This window comes from Eurytemora carolleeae, unplaced genomic scaffold (genome assembly GCF_000591075.1).
Source record: "Eurytemora carolleeae unplaced genomic scaffold, Eaff_2.0 scaffold2, whole genome shotgun sequence".
Lineage (NCBI taxonomy): Eukaryota > Metazoa > Arthropoda > Copepoda > Calanoida > Temoridae > Eurytemora > Eurytemora carolleeae.
In genome coordinates this window covers 589,885-604,383 of record NW_019396051.1, presented here as the reverse complement: position 1 = coordinate 604,383, position 14,499 = coordinate 589,885, and the positions used below count along the sequence as shown (strand labels likewise).

General features: G+C 37.6%; 2 protein-coding genes across 2 annotated transcripts; both read left to right on the top strand.

Moving 5' to 3' along the window:
• The first annotated feature begins 597 nt into the window (after positions 1-597).
• Positions 598-11,775, top strand: LOC111704783 (nucleoprotein TPR). Its single transcript, XM_023477131.1, has 11 exons — positions 598-981; positions 1,201-1,282; positions 2,333-2,477; positions 3,012-3,243; positions 3,656-3,813; positions 4,019-6,796; positions 7,438-7,623; positions 8,187-10,818; positions 10,886-11,093; positions 11,174-11,415; positions 11,601-11,775. Exons 1-11 carry the CDS (start codon positions 850-852, stop codon positions 11,655-11,657), a joined length of 6,852 nt encoding a protein of 2,283 aa, XP_023332899.1. The 5' UTR covers positions 598-849; the 3' UTR covers positions 11,658-11,775.
• On the top strand, positions 11,771-14,450 carry LOC111704870 (exosome complex component CSL4). The gene is made up of 5 exons (XM_023477244.1): positions 11,771-12,104; positions 12,796-12,885; positions 13,229-13,344; positions 13,508-13,578; positions 14,150-14,450. The coding sequence occupies exons 1-5, from the start codon at positions 11,949-11,951 to the stop codon at positions 14,302-14,304; spliced, it is 588 nt and encodes a 195-aa protein (XP_023333012.1). The 5' UTR covers positions 11,771-11,948; the 3' UTR covers positions 14,305-14,450.
• Positions 14,451-14,499: the final 49 nt, after the last annotated feature.

Genomic DNA, 14,499 nt, shown 5'->3' with positions numbered 1-14,499 from the left:
TTTCCTCTAGTTGACTCGTGATGTATGTGATAATATTATCTATTTATTATTGACAGAGTTTTAAATTTAATTAATCTATTATCACGATTTAAAAGAGGTTTTTATATTGTTTTTATATTTGAATACCATCACATGTCTTTTCTAGTCCTTCATTTATGTACTCCTTAACCCTGTCTTTGCATGAACAATGATTCAGTCGATCCAGATAGGATGTTAGTACATGATAGCTATCATTTAATTCATTCGCAGTTACTCACTTGGATTGGTCTTATCTTAAATCGTTTTCTTTATCCTAGTTCATACTTTGTCCCCTTTTTAAACTTAAGCTTTATCCTCAATTTCTCACAAAGCATTTTCTTATGTTTAAATTGTACATTTGGGAAATTATACCCCTTTCCCATCCCTCCCTCCTATCCTTTCCCATCCCTCCCTCCTATCCTTTCCCATCCCTCCCTCCTATCCTTTCCCATCCCTCCCTCCTATCTTTTCCCATCCCTCCCTCCTATCCTTTCCCATCCCTCCCTCCTATCCTTTCCCATCCCTCCCTCCTATCCTTTCCCATCCCTCCCTCCTATCCTTTCCCATCCCTCCCTCCTATCAATCTTATCCTATTTTTATCTCCTTGAGGAAACCAGTATTCAACATTATGTATTTTATATCTGTAAAGAATTGGTTCCTCATGGTTCCAAAACATTAAATTTTAGGTGCGATGTTTGCATTTTATGTTTTATCATAGATTTTTTCTTCACTTGTTTGTCACTGTGTATATAATGTGTGATAATATTTCCTGAAAATCTATATTTTCAGAACTTGTAATTAAACGAGTAGGAGCTGGTGGATTGGTGAATCATGGCGTCTTCCGGTGATATCCGGGCTATCCTTAGTCCTGCCCGGTTCAATACTCTACCATCAGATACACAATCCGTCCTAGTTCAAGCCTGGAACACACAGACAGGACAACTCAAGGCAGAGCTAGAGAAGGTATTCACATTTAGTCAAATAATAAACTCTTATAAATCAATGCAAAGTTTTGGTTGGAAAAAAATTAATGAATTTTCGTATAAGGGTTAAAGTCCTCGAATGTAAAATATCTGGCTATGATCCTGGCGAAAAAAAATGAACCTCTAAATGCACCTAATCATTCCCAAACTCTTAATTTGATTGATAATTATTTATATGTTTTTTTAAAAACTATTTTAGACTAAGGTGAATGGAGAACAAAAGATCAGTGAACTACAGAAGAAGAACCAGGATCTAGAATCTAAACTAGCCGCCTTCACAGGTAGAGTAAATTGTAATGGTTGGTTTTTAAAAAATAAAACTTCGAACATGTCAAAACTGTATTCAGATTAAGTTTAAAATATTTAACTTTTGTAATATTTTTATCCTTTTAAAAGTGTTCGTTTTTGGTTCGGTCAAAATTTGGCCTAGTTTACGGAAACCAAATGTTTAAAAATAAAGAATTTTGAAAAAAAAAATTGCTTATCTTACACTCAAAATTTGGTCAAAATTTGACCAAAAAACGAACCGAAACGATTTACAGAGGGTTTTTTTCAGATAAAAATCTATGTAATAAAACAAGACATTCGTATATATATATATATATGTTGCCTATAGCCGACCAAACGGCTTGACAGATTGGGCTGAAATTTTTAGTTGACAATCATGGATGGCCGGGGGGTGTAATAGGCTAAAATAATTCAATTTTTTTAATTCGAATTTTTTCAGAATAAATATATATTTTTTTTTCAACTTTTTTTCATGGGAAACCAGGCCCTTCAGCTAGTATTATATAAAACATAGATATTACACAGTGGGTTATGTTTACTCTCAAATATTAATTATGAACTATAGTAATACGGTTTTTCAGTTTTTTTTTCAAAGGTTTAAAAGAAATTCATTATGTCATTAAAACCATTATTAGGTTTGTTTTTGAACGCTACGTTCGTTTCTTTAAAAGTCAATGTAGTATCGACTGCTAGGCGTAATCTTATCAAAAATAAATTGCGTTCTCATCCTTAAACAAAATCGTAAGGTCGCACATATAAGTTTTGGTTTTTCTAAGGCTCAACGAAAGAAAGTTTGTTAAATAAGTGCTCTTAAATATTCATAACTAAATAGATCAATTTTGTTTATACTTCATTCTTAATTGATTGTGGAATGCAAAAATGATTTCAAGGATGTACAAGACGAGAATTGGAAGATTTACGCTACAATACATATAGGAGCCTTAATCCATCCCTACTAACAGGATCTCATTGGATTTGATTTCAGAAGAAATTCTGCACCAATACGTTTTTCGAAATATATTATTTATTCAATAATATTGTAGAGGAGAGTGAGAAAGGACAATCAGCCCTATCTCAGTACCGTGAACAGGCAACAGCTGCTGGAGCTACAGCTGCTAGACTAACAGAGGAGAACGGGAAACTAGCAGCAGAACGAGATGATCTCAGGAGACAAATATTTAATGCCAAGTAAGGTGGTTGGTTGGTTGGTTGGTTGTTTGATGGGTTAAGAGTTTGGTTGGTTTGGTTTACCTAAGGAAAACTCCGAAAATCTAAAATAAATTGTAAAGAAATGACAAAGAATGAAAAACCAGAATGTGGAAGGACTTCAAACTCTAACCCATACGAAGAAGGCCTTGAAAGCAATCCCTGTGAAGTATGATTTGATTTGATTCAGGTTTATTGATTTGTTGGTTGGTAAAAATGTTGGTATCATGGCTCAAATTTGTCTTGAAACGAACGTTTTACTTAGTCACGTCAGGATAAAAAGTCATGATGTACCCCAGCTAGGCCAGAGCACTGTTGATTTTTGGTTGGTTGATTGAAATATGGGTTGGTTGCTATTAAGCTTGTTTGACGGTTGGTTGGTTGGTTAAGGTTAAAATGTTGGATTGTTGAAATGTTGGTTGGTTGATTTGTTAGTTGGTTGAAACGTTTGTGGGGTAATTTGATGTTTGGTTGATAGGTTGATTTTAAAGAATCTAATTGACAATTTTTGTTTAGAGCTGAGAAGGATGATATTGCCGGACTATCAGAACGTAGACTGGAGGAGATTGAGAGACTGCACAGTAAAATCCGGGAACTCACCGAGGAGGTGAACCGAGCTGTATCAGCTAAATGTGAGGCTGTATCGAGGTTGGAGGATCTGGACAGCAAGGAGTCCAACCTCCAGTTCAAGGAGAGAAGGTTCATCGAGGAGAAAAATTTCCTGGAATCTCAGATTGAAATGCTCAAGGTTAATTTTAATCCAATAAATTGTGATGCAATATCAAGAAAGTAATTAGAATTGCTTTTTATGTTGAAAATGCTAAAATTTATTTATTTGTATCTGCGGCATTTTCTCTTCTTCAATTATACAAACAATTACAAATTTTTTTTTGCGTATTGAATCAATTTGTTTTCGTGGATTTTGAAAAATCGAAATTTGAATTAGGCAATTTTTTAATTCTGTCCATCCATATAAACCTTCCTTGGGGTCATGAGAGGTCCCACAATTTCTTTGGCCCGAACGGTTCAGCCGTTTTCACGTTTATTGGTCACAAGAAAAACAATAAAAAACAGACAATGATTTAGATTAAAAAGGCCCAATTGAGGGTAGGGACTGGGGAGATAAAATTTAATTGGTTATTATCCTGGTTGTTCTCTAGGCTGAGGTTGAGGTTCGGAATGAAGAGGTTCTGACCTCTAAACAAGAGGCTGGTATCCGACAGATAGAATTGAACCAGGAGATTGAAGAGAAGACTCAGGAGATTAAATCTCTGGCCAGACGAGAAGAATCTGCCGTCTCAGATGCTGAATCCTATAGGTAATTGGATACAACAATCCCGGAGGGTTAGGGGGGGGGGGTATTATTGCCACATCAGCTGGGTATTTTAGATATTAGATAATTTTTCGGAAAACACTCTTTATAGTATCATCTAATCTAAATATATTTCAATTTGACAAATCTTCTCATGGTTTGAAATTCCCCTTTGAAAAACGAGATGAGGACTTCACTGAAATATTTCCAGGAAGCGAGCTGAGAAACTTGCGGAGAGACTACGAGAAGCCAGAGAATCCGAAAGTAAGCTTGAAGATAACTACAGAGCTGAACTAAAATCCCAGACTAAACTAGCTGAACTCTACCGTCAGCAGGGAGAAGAGAATAGTGCCAAAACCGAGGAGCTGAGTTCAGCAGTCTCCAGCCTGCAACAGATGGTTCGAGATGCTGGAGAGAAGTATGGTATCCTGGAGATACAGATGGAAACCATGAAAACGGAACACAAGATGGAACTCCAAGGAAAGGTGGAAACAATTATGGCGTTGAAGAAGGAACTTGAAGATGCAAACAGATTGATCAAGACGGTTAAGGATAAGGGACTGACAGAGGACGCAATAGAACATCTTTCTCCAAGTGCAGCCCAGGCCTCTAGACTGTTGAAGTCCGGAGTTACGCTCACTGGAATATATTCTCAAATGGTTTCTCTCTCTGAAGAACTAACAGCGGAGAAGGAGGAGAATAAACGATTGAACTCCTACATGGATCAAATTCTTATTGAGATAGAGGAGAGAGCTCCAATCCTTCGTCAGCAGAGGGAGGACTACGAACAAGCTATTTCTGCTCTCGGAGGTTTAACTGAAAACCTTGAGGCTGCTAGAGAGGAGGTGGAGCTGAGGAGAAGGGAGGCCGAGGAGGCCAGACGTAACCTCAGTTCTGTGGAGAAGGACAGGGATAGGTTGGAACAACAGGTATCTGATCTGGGTCGACAGATATCTGTTCTAGTGAGAGAGGTGGATGCTGCCAGAGCCGGAGTACAATCCATCGAACCAATTCAGAGTATGGATACAACAACCTCCGAGTCTGTTATTGAAGGAAGACTTCTCTTATTCCGAGATATCTCTGAGCTCCAGACAAGAAACATTGAACTACTAGCGGTTGTCCGAGACCTCAGTTCGAACCGAGATCAGGCTGAATCTGCCCTCGTTCAGGAGAAAACTGCCGAGGTTAGGTGCGAACTTGAATCTGCTCTGAGACAGGTGGATGAACTGAAATCTGCCAGGGAGAGACAACAGCTCATGGTGGAGAATATTATACAGCAGAGGGATCTATACAAGAGTATGTGCGGAGCTGAGAAGAAGAATATTGTTAAGAAACCTGAATCTGCTCCGGAGGAACCGAACCAGAAAACTATTCTCCTGGAGAAACAATTGGAAGAACTAAGGAAAGATTTTGCAGAATACAAAGAAGAAAAGATTGAGAATTATAATATTCTCAACAAAGAATATAAGAAAGCTAAGGAAGATCTGTTTGAAGCAAGAACTCAGGTTGCTAAACTCTCCTCCCACGAGGAATACAACAATGAAAGGTTTAAGATTGCTCAGACCAACTGTGCAAGCTTTAAGAAGCAGATTGAAGCTCTTGAGATGCGGAATATGCAGTTGGATAAAATTTGTGGAAAGCATGAGAACTCGATCACATCACTGAGAGAAGAGTTATTGATTTCTGGAAGAAAACTCTCACATCTGGAGCTCCAGGTCAACCACCTGACTCAGGAGAACTCTCATCTTAAGGCTGTAGAGGCCCGGCTTTCCGCGGAAAGAGATGTTCTTTACAGGGAGAAGAGTTCAAGCAGTCAGATCATGTCCAACCTTCAGATGATCCAGGTTAACCTGGAGAGACGGGACGATGAGAACAGGATGAGGTTGGAGAACTCTAATCTTCAGCTGACCAAGGAGGTTGAGTTACTCAGGAAGAAGCTCGATGATGATCAAGATCATTTTAAGCAAAGTGTCCGAACATGGGAGAGTACAAACCGAGAGCTTCGAGAGAAAGCTGAAGCATCGGAGAAATCTGAAAAGAATGTTCTAGAGCAACTTAATGCTCTCACGGTCACTCTGGATACTATGAAGGAAGAGTTGAGAGAGAAGCAGGACGAATTACAGCTTGCTGAGTCCCGGCTAGCTGGCAGGGGTCAACTCTCCAGTCAGTCTAGCGTAGGAGAGGGAGAAGGAAAGAATAGATACAGGGATGTGGAAATCCTACTGGGCAAGTCTAAGCAGGAGATAAAGCAGTTGAACAACCAGCTCGCTGCAGAGAAGAAGAAGGTTGAAGAATTTAAACTTATCAGTGAAACCGCGGAGAAGAGAATGCTGGAGAGTAGTGAAGCTATGCAGGAGTTGAAGAGTAGTGCGGAGAACAAGATCAAGCAGCTGGAGGAGGAGAAGATAACCTCGGATAAAACCATCGAGGAGAACAAGTCCTCTATGAAGGAGCTGATGAAGAAGATTGAAGATCTTGAAGCTGAGGTTGGAACTAGCGGAGGAGAGCTCCGGGATAAACTTAAGTATACAACAATAGAACTTGAGGACGCCAGGAAATCGATTGAGGAGTTGAAGAAGCAGGATCTGGAGATAAGAGAGAGGATAACTGTCCTAGCAGAGGAATCAAAGGATGCTCAGGAGAAATATCAGCATGAACTTCTCCTCCACGCCAAGGATATAGAACAGTTAAACCAGATGAAAGCGGAGACTAGCAACAGGATATCTAACATGGAGGAGATAGAATTGGAGAAACGAAAAGCGGAAGCAAAAATATCCGAACTCGAGGAAGCTTACAAGAAGGACGGAGAGAACTTGAACCAAGAAGTTTCAGCACTCCGCGCTCAGGTTGAGGTTCTCCGTGAGGAGAATAAGGCGCTGATGAACCAGATCGAGGCAGTGAGCGGTCAACTGGCCGACGTATCCGCCTCAGGACATAATTTGGACGCCAGTAACTTAGATAATAGCGCCCTGGCCAATACGAGTATTAGGTATGTAAATAACTTCTTCAAACTTTTTAATAAGGATATTATGACAACTTTTTAAAAGCTGGGAGCTTTTGAGTGGATATGAAAGGAGTTATTCTGTCCTGGCAAGAAGACTGGCCGATCTCTCATTGATTTTGGTTTGGAATCGATCAATGAGAGATCGGTTAATTGCAAGGAAAGAACAAGTTTGGCAGATACCATTCATTCTTAATAGTTCTCAGCTTTAATTCTTGTTTGAGAAAAATTGACACGTCCCTAGCGTTCTCTTTCATAATAACATAAGATAAGGAAAGATATATTCTATTGCAAAAAGTACAATATAATATTACTGGCAAAAAATATGCAACTATTTTTTTTACATATATTATACATGTATAATAGCAATTAAAAATAGACTTCTACAATATGTTGAATATTTTTTAGGATTTGAAAGTTTACAAAAAGTTAAATATATTTAGTTGATTGTAGATTGTAGATAACCAAAGGTGCAGCATAAAAGTCAATTAATTTTTAGTTTTTAGTTTGGGGCGTATAAGATTAAGCATGTGTAGAAAAATCTACCAATATTCATATTTATTTTTTCTTGCAAATAATTGCAAAAAGGTTATTACACTTATTATTATTTAATACAAATTTTTGATTAGATCTATGAACGAGGATGATGCATCAACTGATCAGCTGATGACTATTATCAAGTATCTGAGAAGAGAGAAGGAGATTGTATATGGTAGAATGGAGGTAGCTCAGTCCGAGCTCTCCAGAACAACCAGACAGTTGGAGCACGCTCAGAAACTTGTACAGGACTTACAGAACGCTCTCGACTCAGAAAGGTATTTTTTTCTTTCGATCTGTAGTTTGGTTATGATCCTGATCCTGATCCTAATACTGATCTTTTTCATGATCTTGGTACTGATCAAGTTAATTAAAAGGATTTCCATTGATACTAATAAGACGTTTTTACGGTGTATTATTGCTAATTTATGGTGCGTAGAATCGTTTTTTTTATTATTCAATGACGACGATGAAAAAACAAAGACAACCAATTAGTTTTCTGTAGAATTTTTGTTACATTTTTCATCGTCGTAGTTGAAAAGTTGGATAAAAACCGATTCTCAAAATTTAACCTCCAAAATTGTCAATTTGAGAAAATTTCAAAGATAGATTTTGCGCTCTAACTCAACAATTATACACCGTAAAAACGTCTTTAACGAATTTTAATGAATCTTAAAATTTTTCTCTAAAATTCTGCACTCGAAGCTCTGTCATGTCTAGCCGGTCATTCCCATTTAAAAAGAAACATTTTTGTCCAAAAAGGCCGAAACGTTTTAGCTCTCATTCTTGAACATTAATTTAAAATGGTTTTGACATTGCAATACATAATTACTAATTTTAGGCAAGGAACTAATGAGAACTTGATGACTGCTGGAAAGCATGCTGAGCTGTTGAGGAAGGTTGAGAGTTTAGCTGCGCTAACGGACAGTAACAAGATGCTACGTGAGGAGAAGGACAGGTTGGCAACTGTGGTAGAGAACTTCAGGATCGAGGCAGAGCAGGCCAAAGAGAAGATTGCTCCCTTAAACGTTAAAATCAAGGATCTAGAAGATAAGTACGGAACTCTGCTCACTGAGAAATTGGCTCTCCAAACCGAATCCGAAGGCTGGAAGAAGCGCTCTGATCAGCTGGTTGAGAAGAGTTTCAAGATGAATCCTGAGGAACTAAAACGTCTCCAGGACGCTGAAACCAAACTAACCCGACAGCTGTCTATCCTTACAGCGGAGAAGAAGAACGGAACTCTCCAGTACAACAATCTGCAAAAGGAACTCCACGCAGCTAAGATATCCCTGCAAACTGCCCAGAAGGAGGCTAAAAAGAACAAGGAAGAACTAGACAAGAAAACTCTGGATCTGAAAACTCTGATTATCAGAGAAACTACCCAGAAGAACCAACTTAACAACTTGAGCAGACAAAACAATGAACTCAAAAAGAAATCGGAAGAATTTAAGAAGAAGTCGGATGAGCTGGAAAAGACTAATCAAGAACTGGAGAAGTCTAAACAGGAGAACACAATAAATCTGACCAAGCTTACTAAAGATCTAACCGCAGCGCAGAGTAAGATTGCCGAAGTAAAGAGCGGCGGAGAAGATATGAACACACTTAAAGTTCAAATCACATCACTAACTGAGGAGAACAAAAAGAGCTCGGAAGAGATGGCCAAGTTAAAAACACAAATTAAAAGTCTGAAAGCTATCGGAAGACAATTCCGTGAGCGTTCTGAAGCTGCCGGTGCTGAAGTAACATCTTTAAAGGATGAAATTTCTAAAGTGAAGGAGTCGTGTAGTAAACTTGAAGCTGATGTAGCGACTAAGAGCATTGAACTTCAAGAAGCAAGATCTTTGATTGAATCTCTAGATGCTGACGGAGTTGCTGAGACGATGGAGACCATGGAGAAGGAGAAGATTACACTGGAGCAGAAACTGAAAGAACAAGAGGAGAAAACAAGAAAACTTCTTGAAAATGCCAAGTTAAAAATCAATGAACTTAAGGCTAAAAACAGAGATCTTACAGAGAATGATGAGAAGGCACTGATTGAAAAGAAGAATCAGGAAATTGAGAAACAGAATAAGGAAATTGAACAAGCAAGGATGGAGAAGGAAAAGTTGAGAAATGCTCTGGATTCTTCTATCACTGCTCTGCGCAATGAGAACTTGACATTAAAGAACGCTGTGAATGATATGAAGGAGGAGAAGGATAAGCAGCAGGAGCAGATAGAGCAGCTTCAGCATGAACTCCTCGCATCCCAGAGTGCTGCTGCTAAACCTGTTGCAGTAGCCGGAGTAGTTCATCAACAGGAAACAAGAAAACAAACTCAACCTCAAGCACACATTCAACCTCATAGACATCAACCTAGAGACGAGTACAGACCTACACAGACTGCCAGTATTAGACCCATGACACAAACTCGTGGAGCTACTCAGGCTGTAGTTCTACCAACCAGCCAAGTATCTAGTATACAACCTGAAGTTGCAACAGTTCAACCAACTGTATCCGTGAGCCCGAGTGTGAGCAGTGCTACTCCTCAGCTTCCTTCAACCAGTGCTTTAGATCCTACAGCTCCTGAGTTTAATCCAGTGGATCGTTCTACTTCTTCTGCTGAAGTAGCAGAACCGGTTGAAGAGGCTTCAAGAGTCTCCGGGAATGTTCGACCACTGGATATTCATGCTTCAACTAGTGGTCCGTCAGGTTCAATGCATTCTGCTCAAACATCAACCAGTGGTAATACTCAGACAACTGTTAGTGTACAACCTACACTCAAGAGACCAAGAGAGGTTGCTGAAGTCGAATTCTCTGCTGTAGATCTTGATGAGGCAGGACCCTCTGGTATTCAGAAGAAGGCTCGAACCATCTCTTCTACAGAAGATCAGGAGTTCATTGAACAAGAAGAACTTGGTGAATCTGGATTCCAGGAGTTAGACGTGGAACCTGAGAAGGTTGATTTTGAAACGATCACTCAACCTGAGACTGGGCTAGGGAGTAGCAGTACCCAGGATACAACAGCTCCGATAGATGAAGGAGCTGATGCTTTCTCCGTAGAACAAGAAGATATGGAAGAGGGAGAGATCAGTGAGGACGGAGATGAAGAAGCTGAAGATACTCCTGCACAGGACATTGATGAACTGGCTGAGGATGATACGACTCAAACTGGATTAGAGATTAATGATGGAGAGACAGAGCCTGTAGTTCCAGATAACCAGGAGGAACTAAGTGAGGAGGAGCGAGAGGAAGAAGAGGAAGATGAAGAGGAACAGCTTGTTGATGAAGATGTTACTGGAGAGAACAGCAGCGAACCAAGCAGTAGCACTGGAGCAACAGTTCCTCAGAGCTCCCAGTTCCCTCCTGCTCAGGCTTCCCAGCCTGGAGTAGGGTTTGATCAGGAACTTGTTGAGGATAGTGTAGTTCCTAGCACACCTAAACTAGCGGAACCTAGGAGACCAGAAGGATTTGCTGAAGCAGTAAGTTCTCCTCAGGTATTAAACCTTATTAAATTCATATCTTTATTAAAATTAGAATTTATATTTCTAATGATTATTTTAGGCTCCTGGAAATGAAAGGTTTGTATTTGGAAGCGGAGGAGGAGCAAATGAACCACCAGAGATAGTTGTTACAAGCAGTAATACAGGACTAGTCGGTCAGGAGGGGGCGGAGAGAACTTCCTTTGATATTGCTCAGTTTGCCGAGGACAAGGAAGGAGAAACCGTTTCTGAAACCCTGCAGGCTACGTCACCCGCACCTATTGCTGATGGTTAGAATATTTATATTAATCCTGAAATTATCTGATACCCTTAATAATTAAAAATATATTATTGAAATATATTTTTATAGAATTGAACGAGTTGTCTGAGGGAGTGTCTGGTAGTCTGGAGGAACAAGGCGAGGCTCAGTCTGAGGGAGATGCTTCTGGATCTCGCGAGGTTGAGGACGGAGTATCTAGTAGCGGAGCCGAGACTGCAGGAAGAATGGGACGAACAAGAACTCCGATCACGTGGGCTGGTTCTCCAGCTGGTCCTGCCAGCACTAGTCCACAGAGATCTCTTAATAGGGCAGGAATAGCTGGAGCAACTCAGGTTAATTAAGATTCAACCCATCCTTAGTGAAACATTCCCGGTATAGCAATATTTTATCAGTCTAAAAGTTGTTAAGAAAGAATTTAGTTAATTTAATTTTAAGAAGAAAGCTCTGGAATAAATAGATAAATGAGAAACAATAAAGTCAAAATTTTTAATAAATGCTTATATTATTTTAATTTTAGTTCCGATCTGCTATCCGTGGAGTGGCGAAGCGAGGAGCTAAACGCGGAGGAACTTAACCTGGAACCATTTTATTCTTTAACATGTTAAATCTTACTTTTAAATCCATGCTACTCTGTTGAACTGATTATTCGGCATTTTATTTCAATATTTATTGAAATTTGTATATTTTCAGAAGGAATGGCCGGATACTTTCAACGAATGAAGAAAAGTGTCGGCAGCCTCTACACAGATCCTAACAAGTGGGGAATCGTCAAATCTCTCGGAGTTTTCATTTTCGGAATCTATATTGCCAGAGATCTTAAGGGAATTAGTATTGACGGAGCTGCAGGTTCCATCTCAGCCTAGATATGCGGACTCTTGTAGTTCCTGGACTTAGACTTTGTGAAAGTGATGATAAACATATCTCCGGCCCAGGGACATATCTTATGCATGGTTACATTTACTCCAGCCATGTCGGAGAACTCACACTTATCCATACACAGAACAATACAGTCAGTGTTGAGGTAATTCATTAATTAAGAAACTCGTTGCTTTTTGATAATCTATGTAGAACTATCTTAGAAATCCAGTTTTATTACAACTTATTTGAAGTTTGAAGCAAATCGTTGAATGGGGTTTATGAATTATGATCGAATGTACAGAAAAACAGACTACGACTTAATATAAAGAGATGACATTTTCCTTCCAAAGCAGATTTAATTTTAATTTGACAGTTTGTTCACAATCATCCCAATTTGTTAACAAATATGACAATTTGTTTACAAATGTGCCAATTTGTTAGCAAACATGCAATTTGTTTTCAAATATGCCAATTTGCTTATAAATATGCTAATTTGTTTACAAATATGCAATTTAATTACAAATATGACGTATTATTTACAAATATGCCAATACTGTTACAAATATGACGTATTATTTACAAATATACCAATTTGTTTACAATTATGTCTAGATTACAAATATGCCAATACTGTTAAAATTACAGATATGCCAATTTATTTTTGAAACCAATATATATGTTAAAGCTATTGATAAGTATTTTACACAAAATATCATTATTGATTTTTTCATTATGATTTTGTTTCTTATTTATTGTTATTTATTTTTATCTTTAATTTTTTCAATCTGATACGTCTGTTTAATTGTACCAATTTTTAAATTGTGTATGTTTGTGAATTGAATAAAATACTCTAGGTTGAAGGGTGTGGACAGAAGACGATAGTTCCGTCTACCGGAGATATTGTAACTGTTAAAATACTCTCCGTTAATCCTAGGTTTGCCAAGGTAGGGATTAAATTAGTGTTCATTACTTTCTTACTCTGAAATACTTTTCCATTAATTTGAAAAAATTAAATCTCGGAGATTTAATTTAGTTAGTTTTATTTTGGTAGCTTTTTTTTTTAACCGAACCAATTTATGGTTTGTTTTGGTTTCTTCATGCAAGATTGCTCAACATTTTCTTATCTATTCGATAAACACTAAAATGATTTTCAAAGTTTGTTAATTTAAGATTTACCCCAAAAAAATTTCGAACTGAAATTCGGAGCCGACACCAAATCCCTTGCACATTTATGATTTAATATTCAAAATAGTTAATAATTGTACAAATGTAAATATTATTGTTAAGGCGCATATAATGTGCGTAAAGGATGTTGTCCTCTCAGAACCTTTCCGAGGACAGATCAGGAAGGAGGACGTTAGATCTGTGGAGAAGGACAGGGTAGAGATGTATAAATCCTTCAGGTACAATGTTAAAAATATTCTTTATTTTCCCGCCTTTTTTATTGTTAATTTAATTTAAAGCATGAGATTTAATTATCAATCTTTATTATGACACCTTATTTTTTTTAAATCTTATTTTTTGTATTTTGAAAATAAAGAAAAAACATGTTGAAAAATTTTTCAGACCCGGAGATATTGTTCTGGCGCGGGTCATCTCCTTCGGAGATGCCGGGGCCGGTTATCTTCTGACTACAGGTAAACATGATTTTTCATAGACTTAAAGCAGGGTTCAGGCTTTTATTTAATTAGTATCCACTAGATAAATATTAAATTAGTATCCACTAGATAAATATTAAATTAGTATCCACTAGATAAATATTAAATTAGTATCCACTAGATAAATATTAAATTAGTATCCACTAGATAAATATTAAATTAGTATCCACTAGATAAATATTTAATTAGTATCCACTAGATAAATATAGAGAGGACAACCAATAAACGTCAAAAGAATAAACCCTCGTTAAATGTATAAAGAATTGATACGCAAAAAACGAACCGATACAAAACATTATTTTTACAAAACATTATTTTTACAAAACATTATTTTTACAAATCATTATTTTTACAAAACATTATTTACAAAACATTATTTTTACAAAAATCATTTACAAAACATTATTTTACAAAACATTTTTTACAAACATTTTACAAAACATTATTTACAAAACATTATTTTACAAAACATTATTTTTCAAAACATTATTTACAAAACATTTTTTACAAAACATTTTACAAAACGTTTTTACACAAATATTTATTCCAGGGGAGAACGAATTGGGAGTTGTTATCGCTAGATCAGAGATCGGAGCTTCTATGGTTCCAGTTTCCTGGACGGAGATGCAGTGTCCTGATACTTATATTAAAGAGTACAGGAAAGTTGCTAAAGTCATTCCTGATCATTTGGCAACTGCTCCATGATCATTGATCATAGTTTCAGCTCTCTGATCATCTACTATGTGATCGGTGATCCGTGATTTCTACAATACATCTGTAGTCATGTTCCTATCATTCTCTCACACGACCTTATTGCTATGTACTTGGAGAATAAACATTGTTTAAGCTTATGTTTTTCATTTCTCGGAACAGTTTCAAGTAAAAGAGAAGAAAGAAGGA